The sequence below is a fragment of the Geotrypetes seraphini genome, chromosome 11, assembly GCF_902459505.1.
Source record: "Geotrypetes seraphini chromosome 11, aGeoSer1.1, whole genome shotgun sequence".
NCBI lineage: Eukaryota > Metazoa > Chordata > Amphibia > Gymnophiona > Dermophiidae > Geotrypetes > Geotrypetes seraphini.
Window position 1 is genome coordinate 24,637,448 of NC_047094.1, and position 18,040 is coordinate 24,655,487.

At 42.7% G+C, this 18,040-nt stretch overlaps 1 protein-coding gene across 4 annotated transcripts in view; it reads left to right on the plus strand.

The window, feature by feature from the left end:
* The window catches only part of BAIAP2L1 (BAR/IMD domain containing adaptor protein 2 like 1), a 113,731-nt gene extending 96,086 nt beyond the window's left edge, over positions 1-17,645 (plus strand). For all 4 annotated transcript variants that reach the window (XM_033963229.1, XM_033963228.1, XM_033963230.1 and 1 more), the window contains exons 12-14: positions 2,173-2,347; positions 15,530-15,570; positions 16,558-17,645. In XM_033963229.1, the coding sequence (XP_033819120.1) occupies positions 2,173-2,347; positions 15,530-15,570; positions 16,558-16,630 (289 nt within the window). In that variant the 3' untranslated portion in view covers positions 16,631-17,645. The remainder of the gene's footprint in view (positions 1-2,172; positions 2,348-15,529; positions 15,571-16,557) is intronic.
* The last annotated feature ends 395 nt before the right edge of the window (positions 17,646-18,040 follow it).

Genomic DNA, 18,040 nt, shown 5'->3' on the forward strand with positions numbered 1-18,040 from the left:
GTTGCACAGTGTGAGCGGGTGAGAGCGGCGATCTCCAGTTGGGGGGGGGAAGGGGGTGAGAGCGGTGATCTCCAGTTGGGGGGGAGGGGGGTGAGAGCGGCGATCTCCAGTTGGGGGGGGAAGGGGGTGAGAGCGGCGATCTCCAGTTGGGGGGGGGTTTGCACAGTGGGAGCGGGTGAGAGCGGCGATCTCCAGTTGGGGGGGAGGGGGTTGAGAGCGGCGATCTCCAGTTGGGGGGGGGGGTTGCACAGTGGGAGCGGGTGAGAGCGGCGATCTCCAGTTGGGGGGAGGGGGTTGAGAGCGGCGATCTCCAGTTGGGGGAGGGGTTTGCACAGTGGGAGCCGGGTGAGAGCGGCGATCTCCAGTTGGGGTTTTTTTTATTTTTTTTGTTTTAAGTTGAAAGCTGGCGCTGCAGCTCCTCTCTCGATCCTGGTGCAGTTCGAGAGAGGAGCCGGTACCATTGACAGTGAGAGGCGGGGGTGAGGAAGGCCGCTGCAGCTGTGTAATTTTTTATTTTTATTTGAAAGCTGCCGCGAGCAAGTAGTGACGTAAAACCCGCGCATGCGCAAACGTGTTTTCGCGACGGATCAGGGAACACGTTTTTTTTTGTGCGCATGCGCGGCCTACCATTTTATTATATTAGATTACTTATTACATGAAAATGATGTGCTCAGACCCACAACCTCAAAAGTAACGTGAAACATAAAGTTCACCCAGCATGGGTTGTCATGGGACCATAATAGCATCGTCAGGTCCCACCACCTCAATCTTGCTTATTATGTCGTTTTAATTATTACTTAAAAAGTGTTACTTATCTTATTGTAAGCTGAATCTGTGAGGCGGTTTTTGCTGTGATTCTGTGCTTTGATTGAGTGTATTCCTACGTGCTGTACCCTTCGAGCCAGTCCCCCGACTCGAGTTTCGCCTCTTCACAACTTCCTCAGGAGGGGACGATAAAAAAAAAAAAAAAATCACCAGTGGCCTCGCTTTTAAAAGTTTTAAAACTACGTGAAACTGTAAAATTACAATATATAGCTAACAATTGCCATGCTCTTGGCTTCCATTCCTGGCTGAGCCGACCGACGCGCTTACTGCAGATACCTCAACTAAGACTGACACTACTAATAAAACCCCCACCCTTAACCCAGCATTCAAAGGAAAGCAGGGGAGCACAGGAGAGCATGACTGTACCTAATGGGAAAACTTTAGTAAAGAACTAAATCAATTGACAGATGGAACCACTCTATCGCGGAGTTCAATCCCGTTGGGCGCAAGGTACGCCATTTAAATATGAACTTCTGTTTCTGTGTTAACAGAAAATGTGATACATCACCCGACTTAATTCTTGCCTGTGAAAGAACAGTATATTGTAAGCCTGACAATGCTGAACTAAAGGGGCCATTTCTCTACCTCTCCGGATGTGATAGAGGTGCTCAGCTATGCGAGATTTTATCATCCTGCGAGTGTGTCCTATGTAATATTTTTGACACGGGCATAATATACAGTAGACCACTGCCATCGATTCACAATCTGTAGGAGTAGTTAATATAAAATTCCCCCTCCCCCCCCCCGTAAATGGGATCTCTATGCTTGACCCCCCGATAAACATGCTTACAATACACACAATGACCACAATTTTGATGGCCACCCTCTCCTATAGAATTGTCTCTCGGTTCATGATATCTGATAATCTCCCCCAGATTACGACCCCGTGTAAAAGCGAACCTGGGGAAATCCATCAGCCCCTCGTGAAGCTGCAACACAGGCCAATGCTTCCTAACGATATCTCATATTCTGCCACTATTGATCGAATATGGCAAAGTGCACACCACTGTTGGGGGTCAAGCATATTTTTTTCAAATTTTCCTAAAATATCTATATATCAGAATAATAATCCTCAAATTCCCTCCCTCCAACTTCTTACATCCTTCTCTAATTTCAAAATATCCCTCCATTAAAATCACACTTATGACATCCAGTGTGCATGTTATCTATGCTCCTGAATATTTCTTAAATCATTAATAATTATGTATAATTGCATCCCCATACCTCCCCCCTCACCCCTTTCAGCCCACCACCAGCATTCTCACCCCCCTACCCCCAAGCTAAGGATAGTATAAAGACATATTTTAAAGGGATTGATTTGTGTATGTTTGTTTTGTTTTAATGTAGCCCTGTATCCGTCAGGAGTATCAGTTCAATAAACCTGACGGACAAAGGTAGTGTTGTCCTCCCTCCACCAGATTACCAGGAATTAACAACAAGCATCCCTTCAGATAAAGGATTTGATTCCTACAGCAACATATTTCGGAATTCGCCCATGCCAGGACCTGAAAGTTCACCACCGGTAAGTAAAAATTGTAATAACATTTGACACAGAATCTGTAGAAAATGTATGTGCTCTAAATGTGCAAAAAACAACTGGAAAATATTAAAATGCATTGTCATCATTGATCCTATTCACAAAAAGAAACAAAGGAGGAAAGGATCCCACATCGGGCACAGGAAGTAAACAGAAGTGGGGTCCCACCAAAAGGGACAGCAGTGGTGATGAAATATATATGTGCATATATCTACCAATCTCCAAAGAAGACGAATACAGAAAAGCTGCCCAAAAGGAAGTCTTTATTCGTGTTTTGGCTATGTAGCCTCCATCAGGAGTAAAACAATCTTGATCTTCTGGGCAATTGCGCTGAGTATTATATCCAACATCGATGAAGCCATTAAACAATACATGTGAGAATACACTGGGTTGTGTCTTAGGTACTCGCATGTATTGTTTAATGGCTTCATCGATGTTGGATGCAATACTAAGTACAATTGTCTAGAACAGGTGTAGGGAACTCCGGTCCTCAAGAGCCATATTCCAGTCGGGTATTCAGGATTTCCCCAATGAATATGCATGAGATCTATTTGCATGCACTGCTTTCAATACATATTCATTGGGGAAATCCTGAAAACCCGATTGGAATACGGCTCTCGAGGACCGGAGTTCCCTACCCCTGGTCTAGAACAATGTCCTGCAAACCTTTTGTAGTTGCGGCACAGTAAACTCGGGGCTGCGGCTGCAGGGCATCCTGAAATGCGTGGATGTTGACGCGATGATGTCATGGGCATATGCGACATCACATCGATGTTCATGCATGCGCAGAGGCCCTGCTATCACATCATTGGCGGGGGGGGGTGCTAAAGGAGGAGAGGCACAGACTGACTGACTGACCGTAGGACGTGTCTCTCGCCGTGAGATACACATCCTTTATGCAGTCAACTGGCGCCTGTGCCTCTCCTCCTTGCTGGTGTCTCGTGGCACACTTGGAATATTGCCGTGACACGCAGTTTGCAATACATTGGTCTAGAAGATCAAGATTGTTTGACTCCTGACGCAGGCTACGTAGCCAAAACACAACTGTGTTGCGTCATCTTCCGTTTGATGACTTCATGAATAAAAGACTTCCTTTTGAACAGCTTTTGTCGTCTTTGGAGATCGGTAGCTATATGCACCTATATATTTCATCACCACTGCTATCCCTCATGGTGGGACCCCACTTCTGTTTCTTTCCTGATCCTATTCACAAACAGGTTCTCTCATCCTATACTTAAGAGAAGTCATTTCAAAATAGTTTTTCTGGAAGATAACACTTTTTTGCCCCCACTTGATCATCATTACTCGTGCCTCCTCTCACCCAACCTCTCACCCATTGAAGAAATTAGCAGGGTAATACATATAGGCTGGCAGTCTTGGTTTCATGGAAGCCATTTTTCTGTGCAACTCCTTCATTAGACTTGTGATTTTGACAGCCATCTAATCCTACCTGCAATCTGCGTGCTCAGATCTATACTGATAATTATTTTATGAGCAGCAGCTGATTTTGCCAGAAGATTATGACAGCATAGTTGAGAAACTTTGGCTCCATAATGAAAAGGGTAGGGCCTCTTTATAATGAACAGCAATTCAAATGCCATACCTGAGTGTCTCTGGGAAGTTATACTCTTCTGAAAGTTTAAGTTGGCTTGAAAATGCCTTTTGTGTAGCTAGATATCAGTTTTTAATGCATTTATGATAAACAGAAAGACTTAGACACACCAAAGACCTATTGCATGGTGGCAATTCAGAATTACCTTTTTGTACTCCTGGGGCGTATCTCGCTAAACCTGTAAGTGTTCTTTTTAGCCCTTAATTGCTCATGTGTTATAGGGTGTTGGCATTTCCTAACCATGACAAGTAAATGCATTAATGTTTAGAATTTGTCCTATTTGCAAGTTATACAAGTCACCTGGGTCACTTAAAAGTATCCTGGCTATAGATGCATTCTCCTGTTGGTGGAATGGCTAATATGGCATTCCTTTAAATGTATTATTATAAGAGAATTCAAATTCATTAATGTAGTAACAAAATTTTCTTTAATTCATATTATTACATTTAAATATTGATATCATAAAATTCATAAGACATCGATCACAAACTACAAACAGTAATATATTTACAAATGTCGGCAGGAAAATCATAATATATCATTCAATCATCCATGCCTAAAATAAAGAATGTTTCAAAATAGAAAAAACTTTGAAGTCCAGGTGTTGTCAATCCCAATTCGGGAAAAGCTAGTCCATAAGATGCAAGTGCAGGTGCTTCACAAGATAACCAGTTCAAAATTCACATAGACGAATACAACTCCAGAAACGAACAAAACGTTCCAATACAAATACAGCAGATTTTAAGCAGTTAGTGCAGGCTTTACTAGGTAGTAGACGTTAGATGGACCCATATTAATGTCCACCGCATGTTAAAACCAGCAGCTGCGAACTAAGTGACATGGACAGGTCATAGGCATGATCGGGTGGTTGATCATTGGAATGAACTTCCACTGCAGGTGATCGAGGCCAGCAGCGTACCAGATTTTAAGAGAAGATGGGATAGGCGTGTGGGATCTCTTGGGGGGTGAAGTTGGGGGGTGGGTCATTAGAGTGGGCAGACTTGATGGGCCGAGGCCCTTTCCTGCCGTCATTTTCTATGGTACGGTGCGCACTGTCAAGTTACTGATTATAGAGCAGCTTCACTTAGTCATCCAGTTGGCTATGTGCACCCCTTCCCCCAAATTCCAATTCTCATCTCCCCATCAGATCCTTAAACTCCCAACCCCACCCCCTCCCCGCCATCTGAACCCCCCTGAACAATTTCAGAAGCATCTACTTTAACACAGAAAAACACTGTTTATGTGTCAAGTTTGCTTTTAAATTTGCCGCCTGAATGTTTTCCCATTCTACAGTCATGAAAATTAGGACACCCCATGAAATATTCAATTCTTTCTTAAGAAATGTTCACATATTGATGTCAAATCTTTTTTTAAAAAGTAAAACCTTGGATTGCAAGTAACTTGGTTTGCAAGTGTTTTGCAAGACAAGCAAAACATTTTATTTAATTTTAACTTGATATACAAGCAAAGTCTTGCAATACAAGTACATACAGTATACACACATCACAACTGGGCCGATGGTTCTTCTCTCTCTGACGTTGCAGGAGTGTAGTGACTGTTTTAAACAAGCAAAGTCTTGCAATACGAGTACATACAGTAAACACGCATCACATCATCACAATTGAGCCCAATGGTTCTTCTCTCTCTGACGCTGCAAGAGTATAGTGACTGTTCTAAACTAGCGAGGTCTTGCAATTCGAGTACATATAGTATACACACATCACATCATCGCAACTGAGCCGATGGTTCTTCTCTCTCTGATGTTGCAAGTGTAGTGACTTCTAAATGAGCGAGGTCTTGCAATACAAGAATATATAGTATTTTGTATTAAAGTTTTTGGGTTGTGGAACGAATCATCTGAGTTTCCACTATTTCCTATGGGGAAATTCGCTTTGATATATGAGTGCTTTGGATTACAAGCATGCTTCCGGAACGAATTATGCTCGCATACCAAGGTTTTACTGTATATATCTCTGGAAAAGAAAGTGATGTAATTGCAGGTAAACAACAAAAATTTTCCTTTGATTTACTCATGAAACAAAAGATATCCCCCAAAAATGTATATTCTAACTGAGGAATAAATTAGGATACCCCCATGTATCCTCCCACTTAAAAGTGGTTCAAATAACACATAGGTGTATCACATCAGGTGCACATGATTAGAGCATTGTTACTCAGTATTTTTAAGGAGGTTTGCCCTACTTAAGCGCTCCCTCAATAAATAATTTAATGGGATAAGTACTATTTTGATATTAAAGATGCAATGATGTATGAAATAGAAAATTAAAATATAACAGAAAACTAATTCTGTCACGATCAGGTTTATGCAACTATTTTGCATAACCTATAAAGGCACTTTGAGAGCCCACTGAGGATCAAATATATGAAAATTTAATGCTGGATTTTTGATATACCATTGTTGGCTACTTAAGCCTCAGACATTTAGTTTGGTGTGCTCATGACTTCTGCGGTGAGAGTTAACACCATGGTGAGATCAAAAGAGCTGTCTGAGGCCTTCAGAAAGAAAATTGTAGCAGCTTATAAGTCTGGTAAGGGATTTAAAAAGATGTTGAAAGAATTTTAACATTAGCCATTCCACGGTCCGGAAAATAGTGTACAAGTGGAGGACTTTCCAAACAACTGCCAACATGCCCAGGTCTGGCCGTCCAAGCAAGTTGACCCGCAGAACAGACCACAAGATGCTAAAAGAAGTCTCCAAAATCCCTAAAATGTCATCACGGGACCTACAGCAGGTTCTTGCTACTGTGAAAGTGCATGCCTCTACAATCAGAAAGACTGCACAAATTTAACTTGCATGAGAGGTGTGCAAGGAGGAAAACTTTGATCTCTAAGAGAAACATCAAGGCCAGACTAAAGTTTGCCAGAAATAACATAGACAAACAACAGGACTTCTGGAATAGTAGTGTTCTATGGATAGATGAGTCTAAAATTGAATTATGTGGAGACTAGAAAAGAGGATATGTTTGGCGTACACCAAATGCAGCATTCTAGGAAAAGAACCTCATACCAACTGTGAAGCATGGAGGTGGAAGTGTCATGGTTTGGGGATGCTTTGCTGCAGCAGGACCTGGCCAGCTCACCATTATAGAATCCAGCATGAATTCTACCATGTATCAGAAGGTGCTTGAGGAACATGTGAAGACCACCTGTAAGAAAATTAAAGCTGAAGTGGAACAGGACCCTGCAACATGACAATGACCCAAAACATACCAGTAAAATCACCAAGGACTGGGTGAAAACTAAGAAATGAAGAGTCCTGGAGTGGCCATAGAAACATAGAAAGGTGACGGCAGAAAAGGGCTATAGCCCACCAAGTCTGCCCACTCTACTGACCCTCCCTATCAAGTCTGAGTGTCTTACTAGGCCTCTATAGGGATCCCACGTATATGTCCCATTTATTCTTAAAGTTAAGCATGCTGTTGGCCTTGGCCACCTGCTCCGGAAGCTTATTCCAGTGCCCCACCACTCTTTCCGTGAAGAAATACTTCCTAATGTCACCCCTAAATTTCCCTCCTCTGAGTTTGAGCGGATGCCCTCTTGTGGCCGAGGGTCCCCTGAGTAGGAAGATGTCATCTTCTACCTCGACACGACCCGTGATGTATTTAAACGTTTCAATCATGTCTCCCCTCTCCCTGCGTTCCTCCAGAGTGTAGAGCTGCAGTTTGTTCAGTCTCTCTTCATACGAGAGATCCTTGAGCCCCAAAATATTCCTAGTGGCCATCCGCTGAACCGACTCGACTCTAAGCACATCTTTGCGGTAATGTGGCCTCCAGAACTGCACACAGTACGTCAGAGAAAGGGCGGGACCGCCGGAAGAGGAAGCAGCGTAGACGCAGGGCTAAGAGAAGGGGCAGGACTGCCGGCAGAGGAAGCAGCAGGACGACGGTAGGAAACTTCTACATGATGGGGGGATGGGGAGGCTGTGGGGGTGCGAGCAGTCCTTCGAGGTGGGGGTGCGGGTGCGTGTTCCAGCGCGAGCGGTCCTTCGGGGTGCGGGTGCGAGCGGTCCTGCGGGGGGGTGAATCGGACGTCGGGGGGGGATCAGGCTTTCAGGGTGGGGACAGGACTTCAAGGGGGAGAGGAGAGTCGGGGCGGGCTAAAGGAGAGTGGGCTGGCCAGAGGAGAGTTGGGGCAGGCTAAAGGAGAGTGGGCTGGCCAGAGGAGAGTCGGGGCGGGCTAGAGGAGAGTCGGGGCGGGCTAAAGGAGAGTCGGGCGGGCTAAAGGAGAGTCGGGGTGGGCGAAAGGAGAGTCGGGCAGCGACGGGAGAGTCAGGGCGGCATGCGCGGTATACAGGTGTGTGCGGTATATAAAAATTTGTTTACATAAATTACAGTTCCCCGCGTGCTATACCCGTGTGCGCGTTTTACACGGGTGTGCGGTATATGAGTGAAAATACGGTACATCACTTTCTTTTCCAGAGATAAATAAAAAAAAGATTTGATCATAGATATGTAAACATTTCTTAAGAAAGAACTGAATATTTCATGCGGTGTCCACATTTTTTCACATGACTGTATACTTTTTTTAAAAAATCCTAAATATGACCCTCTATCTGGCAAAAAAAAAAACCTAATGAAATAAGTATAGCATCACATTAATTAGTACCCTGTATCTGCACTTCTAAAGTTATTCTCTGCTTGTCTCTTCTATTGTAAAAACAGTCATGCTGGTGAAAACAGAAATGTATCTTTTTTCCTCTACGAATTGTCCATTTATAAACATTCGGAATCAGAATCCTCCCTCTCTTTTTCTTAAAAGGGTGAAATGGAGAAGTTCATATTTCTTCTTATCTCTTAACTCTGCAGAACTTAAAATCATTGTGTATGTCCTTTTTATCTGAGCCAGATAACTAAAATGTAGCCAAGAAGAAAGAGGGGAAGCCTACTCCATGCTAGTAGAAATTTATTTTTATAGAATGGCAGTAAAAATCTAGGGAAATTCTCAGCAGAGATCAAAACATTTGTACTTATACAGTAGTTCATGGTGATTCTCTACCTAAATCAAGATATGCTGATCAAATATTAGAATTTTTACAGACTTTCATTCTTATCACTAGAATGGCTAACTGGAATTCTATAAGTAATTGGTGAAATATAAATCATCCTGATTTCTGTAATTTAACAAATGCATGTAATTGCTTTATAATCTTAGTAGGCAAAAAAGCATATCTACTATAATAAAACCCTAAGCGCGCATTCGCACTCCTACCTGCGTGATCTGTGATCCGTATGTCCATGGCAGGCAGGATTGCGCATGTGCGAGGCAGTTGGTGATACAGGTAGGGAATGTTTTCTTTTTTCACGTGCCAGCCCTGATCCCGTTATCGTCTCTAAGTTGAAGTCCGAGGCAGCAATGAAGAAGGTGGAAAAAAAAAGTGGGAGGAGGGCAAGGCTGAAGCCACCACTCCGGAGTTTTCCGCCGGCTCCCTTCCCCCATGATAGCGAGATCCCAGAAAAGAGTCTCCCCTCCGAACAGGCACAGGAAAGGGGGGTAGGAAAGCGAGGATCTCCTTGAATAGCGCGAAGGGGGAGGGAAGCAGGGAAGGAAGGGAGAAGTTAACTCAGCACCGCCACAGGGTGAGGCTAGGAGAAGGAGCGGATGATCATAGCACGAGGGAGACCGTGCAAAGGGAAATGCAAGGGAGTTGAAAAAGCGAAAGGTGGGATGGGAAGGGGTAAGGCAGGGGGAGGAAGCCTACAATGAAAAAAAAAAAAAAAATTAAACAAAGGCAAACGGAGGCTCTTTAACGGTGATCTCGGTGACGGCTTCAAATTGAGTGGAAAAAAAAACACCGCCTAACAGAGGAAACAAGGGCAGGAGGAAGAGGAGTCTCTAGCACCCGTTAATGCAACAGGCTAAAACACTAGTCTTAAAATAATACACTGAAATGCAAACAATAAATATGAAATTACAACTTGTCAGGAAGCAGTTTGGATGCTGTAATGGACTGTCAAGTACAGCATGGTTCTCAGAGACATATACCGTGTTTCCCCAAAAATAAGACACTGTCTTATATTCATTTTAGGCCCAAAAAACGCACTAGGTCTTATTTGAATGGGCTTTGATGCATTTGCAGCAGCAGCATCACTACCAAAGCTTTGTAAGGGGAAAAAAAAAGGCCCTTATTCCAAAGTACTAGTCCTTTCTTTCGAGGCACTCTTAACTCCATGAGATTCAGCAGGTTAGCTTTTTTTTTGCAGAATCTCTATTTTATGATTTGTAAGCCTTCTGAGACTAGAATATTATGCTTCACATCTGGCAGTACAGCGCAATATTGTATTGCTCTGCTTTATTGTTTAGCTTTGGTCTATTTTTAAACTTCTGGATTCAGTTCTATGAGGGTTCCAAGATCACTCCATAGATAAGTTACTGGGGGGGGGGGGGGGAGAGCAAAAGCTGAGCTTATCGCTTGCTCCTTAGAACAAGAGGCCTCTGGCTCGTGGCAAATAAAAATAGGAAGCTGAGGTGAAAATGGGTCCCAAATGCTTTTTTTTCTCCTTCAAAATATTTAGAAATAGAATGGTAGAAATTTTAAAAGTAGAGCTTCACTTCAGATTTCATGAACCACAAGACCTTAATTACGCGAGACTGCCTCTTGCAACCTCTCGGCACCTCCTTCATATCATGTCCATGTTAGAGGTACTTTATAATCCGCCAAGCATTTTCCGAGAGCCTGCTTAATTACTTGGCTCCATTATTAACATTCTGGTCTATTTTTAAAGAATGTATTGGAGGAATTTGCAGCCATCCTCTCAGCTTTCACCTTGCAGCAGAAATCCCTCTTGAAGTACTGCTGTTTTAAACGTGCAGTAAAAACTAGGGCATTTATATCACCTGAGAAATTGCTGCTATGTGGCGAGTACCTTATCCTTTGTCCAGCCAACCAAGCAATATTTGATCAACATGTCCTCTGGCTTGTAATTGCTTTAGTCATAGAAGATGCTAAGTAAGCAAAGCACTAGGTTATTCCCTGTATGGCTGAAGAAGTAACTTAGAGCTGTCTAGCTTTAGCGTCACTTGTGTTTTCAGGACATCATTGTGCTCCTTTATAAAAATCATACAAAGATATTATAGGCCAACCCCCTTTGGCAAGACAAGAGTCTAATAAAGCATTCTGTGGAGTTTAGATGGATTTTTTTTATTGTTATCTAAAAAGAATCAAGTGTAAATCCAGTCAAATTCCATAAGAGATCATTTATATGCTTAAGTGGCCATTACATGCTTTTTGCTGTCTAAAACTAGATGGTTACTTATGGAATCCCCCTCCCCTTGTGTCTGGCCACTAGGTTTATCATTTTTTTTTTTGGTACTATTTCTATACCACTAGCAGATGCATGCAACGCTTGTACATTAAGCTGGAACCCCTTCCACTTAAACCTGAAGAGAGGAAACTTAGGATTCAAACCCATTCTCCTACATGGCTGAACGTAGCAAACAGTTAAGCCACTAGAAGAGATCAACTTACATATGTACTTTTTTTTCCCCCCCCAAATATTTATTAGGAAAATGAAAATACAAAGAAAGTATACCACAATCTGGAAACAGAAACAACCAGAAACCAACCAAAGCACAAGACAAAAGGGTCTACCGCATGGTGTCTGCGCAAAGATACCCACCAAAAATCCAAATGTCATCCCACCCTCAATATACATATGTACATTTACCCCCAGATTCTGTTAACTATCACTTGGCAGTAATTAGAAAATATGTGCAGAACTAAAACATGCATGCCTAAATGTCATAGTGTGTGACTCAAGGGGGGGGGGTATCCATGGGAGGGGGATATGATCGAGTCGGGGCATTCCAGGAAATTAGAATACCTGCATTTGTGTGTCTGCCTGCCATCGGTTGGGCAGAAGCATTTACGCCAGCTTTTAGCAAGTATAAGTGCTCGCACCTAAAGTTATGCGAGACAAAAACGCGCGCTGACATTTGAGAGCGGACAATTGAGCGCAAGACATCAGCGTGCCGCTCTAACAGCTTATTTTAAAGGGCTCCGATGTGGGTGTGGGGGGGGAACCCCCTCACTTTACTTAATAGTGTTGGCGCTATAGTTTTCTCTATAATGGGGGTGGTTTGAGAGGGTTGTAAAACACCCCCCCCCCCCCCAATTATACAGAAAATTTAACTTTTTACCTATTTTATCGGGGAAAAGTTAAGTTTTCTGTATAATGTGGGGGGGTTACACCCCCCCAACACGGCAGCGTGAACAGTATTAAGTAAAGTGGGGGGGTTTCCCACCCACCACTCCCTGTCGGAGCCCTTTAAAATAAGCTTTTAGAGCGGCGCGCGTTTGTCTCGCACTTTTGTCCCGTCACCCAAAAGCACACATGGCTTACAGTATTCTGCAAGTTGCATGCTTATGTAGCAGGTCCACCCATGTGAATGCCCACTTGCAATTATATGCTATGCCGCTTTTGTGTGTCCTTACTTAATACAGTTTAGTCACTTTTTACTGCCCCTTAAAAGTATGCACATGCAAGTGGTACATAAATGCAGGACCCAGATATTGAATTGCCCTTCATGGGACCTTAGCGGTGGAGGAAAGGAGAAGACCTCAAATCAGGTAAGATCCATGACAACACTATAGGATTGTACAAGTGACTGGGCTAAATGACTCTTTCCTGCCAACATCATGTGTGTTTCACTCTGGCATAGCCATGAGGGTCCTTAGGGGTCTGTCCCCCTCCCTTACTTTGGATTTGGGTCCCCTCCAAACCAGCAGCACCCCATTAAATGTCTAGTGGGGTTGCTGAAGCCCCACCAGCCAAAGAACAGGGCCTGAGCCACTCCACTCTACCTTGTGCTGCCATTTTAATGTGGAAGTTGGCACTGTACCTCCAGCCACTGATGCCAGGACTTCTTCTCAGGCTTTCTCATGTCACACAAGAGCTGAGCGTGCTTGGAGGCTGGAGGCATATCACCGACTTCCACATTACAGCAGCAGAACAAAGAGGAGGGGAGAGTCTTGGGCATCAAATTTCTTTGGCTGGCAGGACTTTGGCATCCCCACCAGCATAGTTGTTCATGGAAACAGAATAGCCTATACAAAGCACAGTTGGTCTTTATCTACCCTCTCTGTATGTGTATGTGTATATGTATATATACACATATATATATATATATATATACAGTGGTACCTTGGATTACGAGCATAATCCGTTACAGGAGCATGCTCGTTTATCAAAGCGAGTTTCCCCATAGGAAATAATGGAAACTCGCTTTGATATGTTCACCCCCCCCCCCCCCCCCCCCCGAGGTTAGCAGCGCTTCACGAGAACCGGCATTGCTCCCCCCGAAGCCCCCCCCCCCCGCCGATCCGGCACACACCCCCCTCCCCGCGACCTGAGGTCCCCCCAACCCACCCGAACCCTCTTCTTACTTTAGTGTAGCCTCCGCACCGGCACCGGCACCAGCATGTCCTGTGCGTTGGTACTGGTGCCCGAAGATCTACCTCCTGTGCTGGGCCTTGAGCATGTATGCATGCTCAAGGCTTGAGAGTTCACGTTCTCTCGACGTGAACTCTCAGGCCTTGAGCATATATATATATATATATATATGTGTGTGTGTATATATGTGTATATATATATATAGCTATATAATGCCAAGATTTGTAACAGACTAGATACCCTGGAGGGAGTGGAAAACATGAAAAAAGATCGGCAAAAATTAGAACAATGGTCTAACATCTGGCAACTAAAATTCAGTGCAAAGTGCAGACTGATGCATTTGGGGAGTAAAATCCAAGGGAGCAATATGTGCTGGGAGGTGAGAGGCCAATGTGTACAGATGGGGAGAGGGACCTTGGGGTGATTATGTCTTAGGGTCTGAAAGTGACAAAACAGTGTGATAAGGCAGTAGCTGTAGCCAGAAGGATGCTAGGCTGTATAGAGAGGGAGTAACCAGCAGAAAAAGGGAGGTTGTGATGCCCCCTGAATAGGTCATCAGTGAGGCCACAATTGGAGTATTGTGTTCAGTTTTGGAAGCCGTATCTGGCCAAGCATATGAGAAGGCTTGAAGCGATCCAGACGAAGGCAAGGGGGTTTGCGCCAAAAGAAGTACGAGAAGAGACTTGGGAGACCTGGATTATATATACTCTGGAGAAGAGGAGGGACAAGGGAGATATGATACAGACGTTCAAATACTTGAAAGGTTTTAATATAGGACCAAATAGAAGGGAAAATGGTAAAACTAGAGGACATATATTGAAGTTGTGGGAAGATAATGTTAGGAGGGCATTCCAGACAACCACCACCCTCTTCGTGTAAAAGAATTTCCTGAGGGAGGTAGTGGAAAGGAAATCTCTGACGGAATTCAAAAAAGTGTTGGATAAGCATAGAAGGTTTCTAGTTGGAAAACACTGATATATGTTGACGAGCTAAGGCCAATACTGGGCAGACTTGTATCTAATCTAATCTAATCCTTAGGTTTGTATACCGCATCATCTCCACGTTCGTAGAGCTCGACGCGGTTTACAGTAGGAGAAATAGGAAGGAACTACAACAGAGGGTTAGAGGTAGAAGTGTGAAGAAAATTTACAAGACTTGGGATGCCAAGAAATAAGAGTTTCCTTGATTCCTAAGTTGGAGGGAGACTTACATTTTTTGAGAAAAGCCAGGTTTTCAGATGTTTGCGGAAAACTTGGAGAGAGCTCAAGTTCTGAAGAGGGGAGGTAAGGTTGTTCCAGAGCTCAGTGATTTTGAAGTGGAGGGAGGTCCCTAGCTTTCCTGTGTGGGAAATGCCTTTTAGCGAGGGGAAGGATAGTTTTAATTTGTGGGAGGATCTACTGGTATTAGGGTTTAAGGAATTCCAAGAAAGAGAGATAAAGGGAGGGAGGATACCATATAGGATTTTGTATGGTCTGTGTCCTGTATTTGGTAATTCAGTATAGCCTAGACTAGGAAGGACATTGATAGAAACTCCAGTACTTAGAACCTAAGGACAGTACCAGGTGGACTTTATGGTCTGTGGCCCAGAAATATCAAGAAAAAAAAGGACAATGTAATTTAATCATGAATTTACAGTTCATGTAACTTTATGGGCAGACTGGATGGACCATTCAGGTCTTTTATCTGCTATTATCTTATATGTGATAGCTTAGGTGTCTCTCTTAAGGGTTCACGTGCTGCATGCTTAATGCAACACTGCCATCTTTTGGACAATCAACTGAACAGCAAGCTGAACAATACTAACTCATGCAATATTTACTCAGAAAAATATTGCGTCCGAGTAATAATGAGGACAAATTCAGCCCATAGATAGGATTCTGTATCAGAACAGTATGAGAGGGGGGCCTTCCTCCCAAAATAAATTCAAATGGGGTTCTGCAAAACAAAACTAGGCAAAAGGACAAGCGTGTGTCGGATCTCTGTTCATTCAAATGAATGGCATGATCAGCCCAAGAATATATTTGAGAAGAAAGCCAGCAATCTACTGGGGGTCTATGGTATTTTGGCAGGAGTTAAGTTGGGCAGACTAGAAAGGTTTTATGGTCTTAGCTTCTCTGAAAGTCTGTATTTGTTTGTTATTTGCAGAAACCTAATGCTAATGGGATTATGAAACCACCATTCCTGAGGTATGTATTTTCTTAATTCATATAGAAAAAATGTATTTTTTAATTATGTTATCGGAAAATGTTAGAAAATTCAGCATTGAACATGGCTTTAAGCTTTGGTTCTGAAGGATAAAGAGCATGGGCTTTTCTTAGTAATGTCTGCAGCATATTAGTGAAAGAGCATTGCCTCAGAAACACTGATGCCTAACGGTGACCCTTGAAGGCTGAATCAAAACTTTAAAACATCCAAAAACCTGCCTAAGTTTGGCATGTGGACGTCCTAATGGCAGGGACCTCCAACTGCTGATAATCAAAACAAACTTTCTGGATGTTCAGCACCACTTCGAAGCCACTGTACAGCCAGAGTTCAAAGAGGCATGTTGAGAGGTGTGTGGGCATCGGGTGGGCTTCAACCTGGATGTCCTGAAGCAATAATTGAAGCTTTCCTAAGATGTCCTAGGTGGAACTTACACGCCAGGACTTAGACGAATATAAAACAGGTCTAAGGTCCCCAAAGTTGTCCAAACTGAAAAGACCACCACTGGAGGGTTTAAGGTATTACTCCCCCAGTGGTCACGACCCCCTCCCACTACCCAAATAGGAAATCCTCTGACATCTCCCCACATCCTCCCGACAATCCCCATACCTTCGGATGACAAATCAGCAGGAGGAAAGCCCATTCCTTCCTGCCTATAGGGCCAAATGCTCAGAAAGATGGGCCTTCCCCCTCCCAATGCATCTTGGGATGCAGTGAGAGGGGCCTAAGACCCTGATTGGCTCAAAGTCTGACTCTGTGGCCCTCTATAGTAAAATACAAACTAAAAAGAGATAAGATTTACTGTTTCATAACTGTTCAATTGCTTTTTAAACTTCCATTCCAAGGTAAAAAAAAATATAATTTTGGTTTATTATACCAGCCAAGCAGCTCAGTCTTAGACTCCATTATGTGGCTACTGGTCCATGTTTTTGCCATTTCCTCTGTATTGATTTCTTTTTTTCTTTTCATAGTGGAGAAAATCCCTTTGCGACTGTGAAACTTCGACCAACAGTAACCAACGACAGATCTGCACCGATAATATGATAGCTATACAACTTACAGAATATTTATTTTATACTTATCCACAGTAATGCCATGTTGATGATTTCATAGATTGCTTAAATGCAAAAAAAATATCGTGGTTGCATTTTGAAACATTCATCTCCATTGAGAATTTTTCTCTGTTGTACTCTGTTCCTCTGTGTATAGCTCTCTTAAAAGTAGAGCCGGGGAATGTGTTTCAGTAGAGGGGCAAATAAAATTCTTCCCACACCGGCTCACCCTTTTGAGAACTGCTCACTGATTGGACGTTGCATTTAGTGCAAAAGATCAGCTGGAGTTAGCAGAGAGACAGTGAGATATCCTGAACCTCTTAAGAATTTAAAAGCAATCTTGTCTTAAAAGGTGGGTAAAGCAAAATTGTCTAGCTTCAAACCTTTGACCAAAATTGTCTAGCTTCAAACCTTTGAATTTCCCCTACAGACACAAAACACATTTTTGTTGAAGACTGGCCTCTTGGTTTCCAGTGTGCCGAAGCTACTTTTTAAGTTAATGATGGCTACTTTTATATATAATCCCTCCCTCCTCCTTTATTAAGCCATGGTAGAGGTTTCTACCACAGCGCGGGACGTTAAATGCTCCAACGCTCATAGGAATTCTTTGCACGCCAGAGCACTTAGCACTCCAAGCCATGGTAGAAACCTCTATCGTGGCTTAGTGAAAGGAAGGGTAAGTAAGATAACTAAATGTGCAGTGTCTGAAAGGGTCGATTTTTACAGTGTGTCTGCTCTTTAATTACCAAACTGTAAATTACAAGCACAAATTCTAATTTTTAAAGTTTAATTGTGGTGGAACACTGTGCAATGTTTCTGATAACTACTTTTGTGTTTGTCTAGCAAGATAAGTAGTACTTAGATTTTTACCTAATGGACAATGTGAGGCATGCCTTTACATTCATTAAACTAGAAAATGTAATATATATATTTCGGTTAAGATAAATCATGTACTATGTTACAGATAACTCCTATAAGAAATAAATATTTATGGTGTACAATTGGAACTGTGCTTCACTCTATTTTTTTTTTTGTATCCCACCTTGAACCTTAGTTTAAAGGGAATTGACAGGTAATAAGACATGTTATATTATACTGGGATTAGCTTCTACCAGATGGAAATAATTTTTTATAAGAGGAAAGGACAAATTGAGTAATGCTTACTCACATTTATCCCTTCCATCAAGGAAAGGACTTAGTTTTTAAAGACATAAATATCACTTATATGTTATAAAGATTCATCTCTGTGATGGCATTTTTATTTAGAAAATACAAGTTTTTCCATTAATTTAATTGACTCTCAACCTTAATGAAACCAATATAACATTGTGTATTACTTGACCAGTTTTCTATTGTAAATGCATTTAACTATGAGATGAAAAACCTCACTGTGTGGCACTGC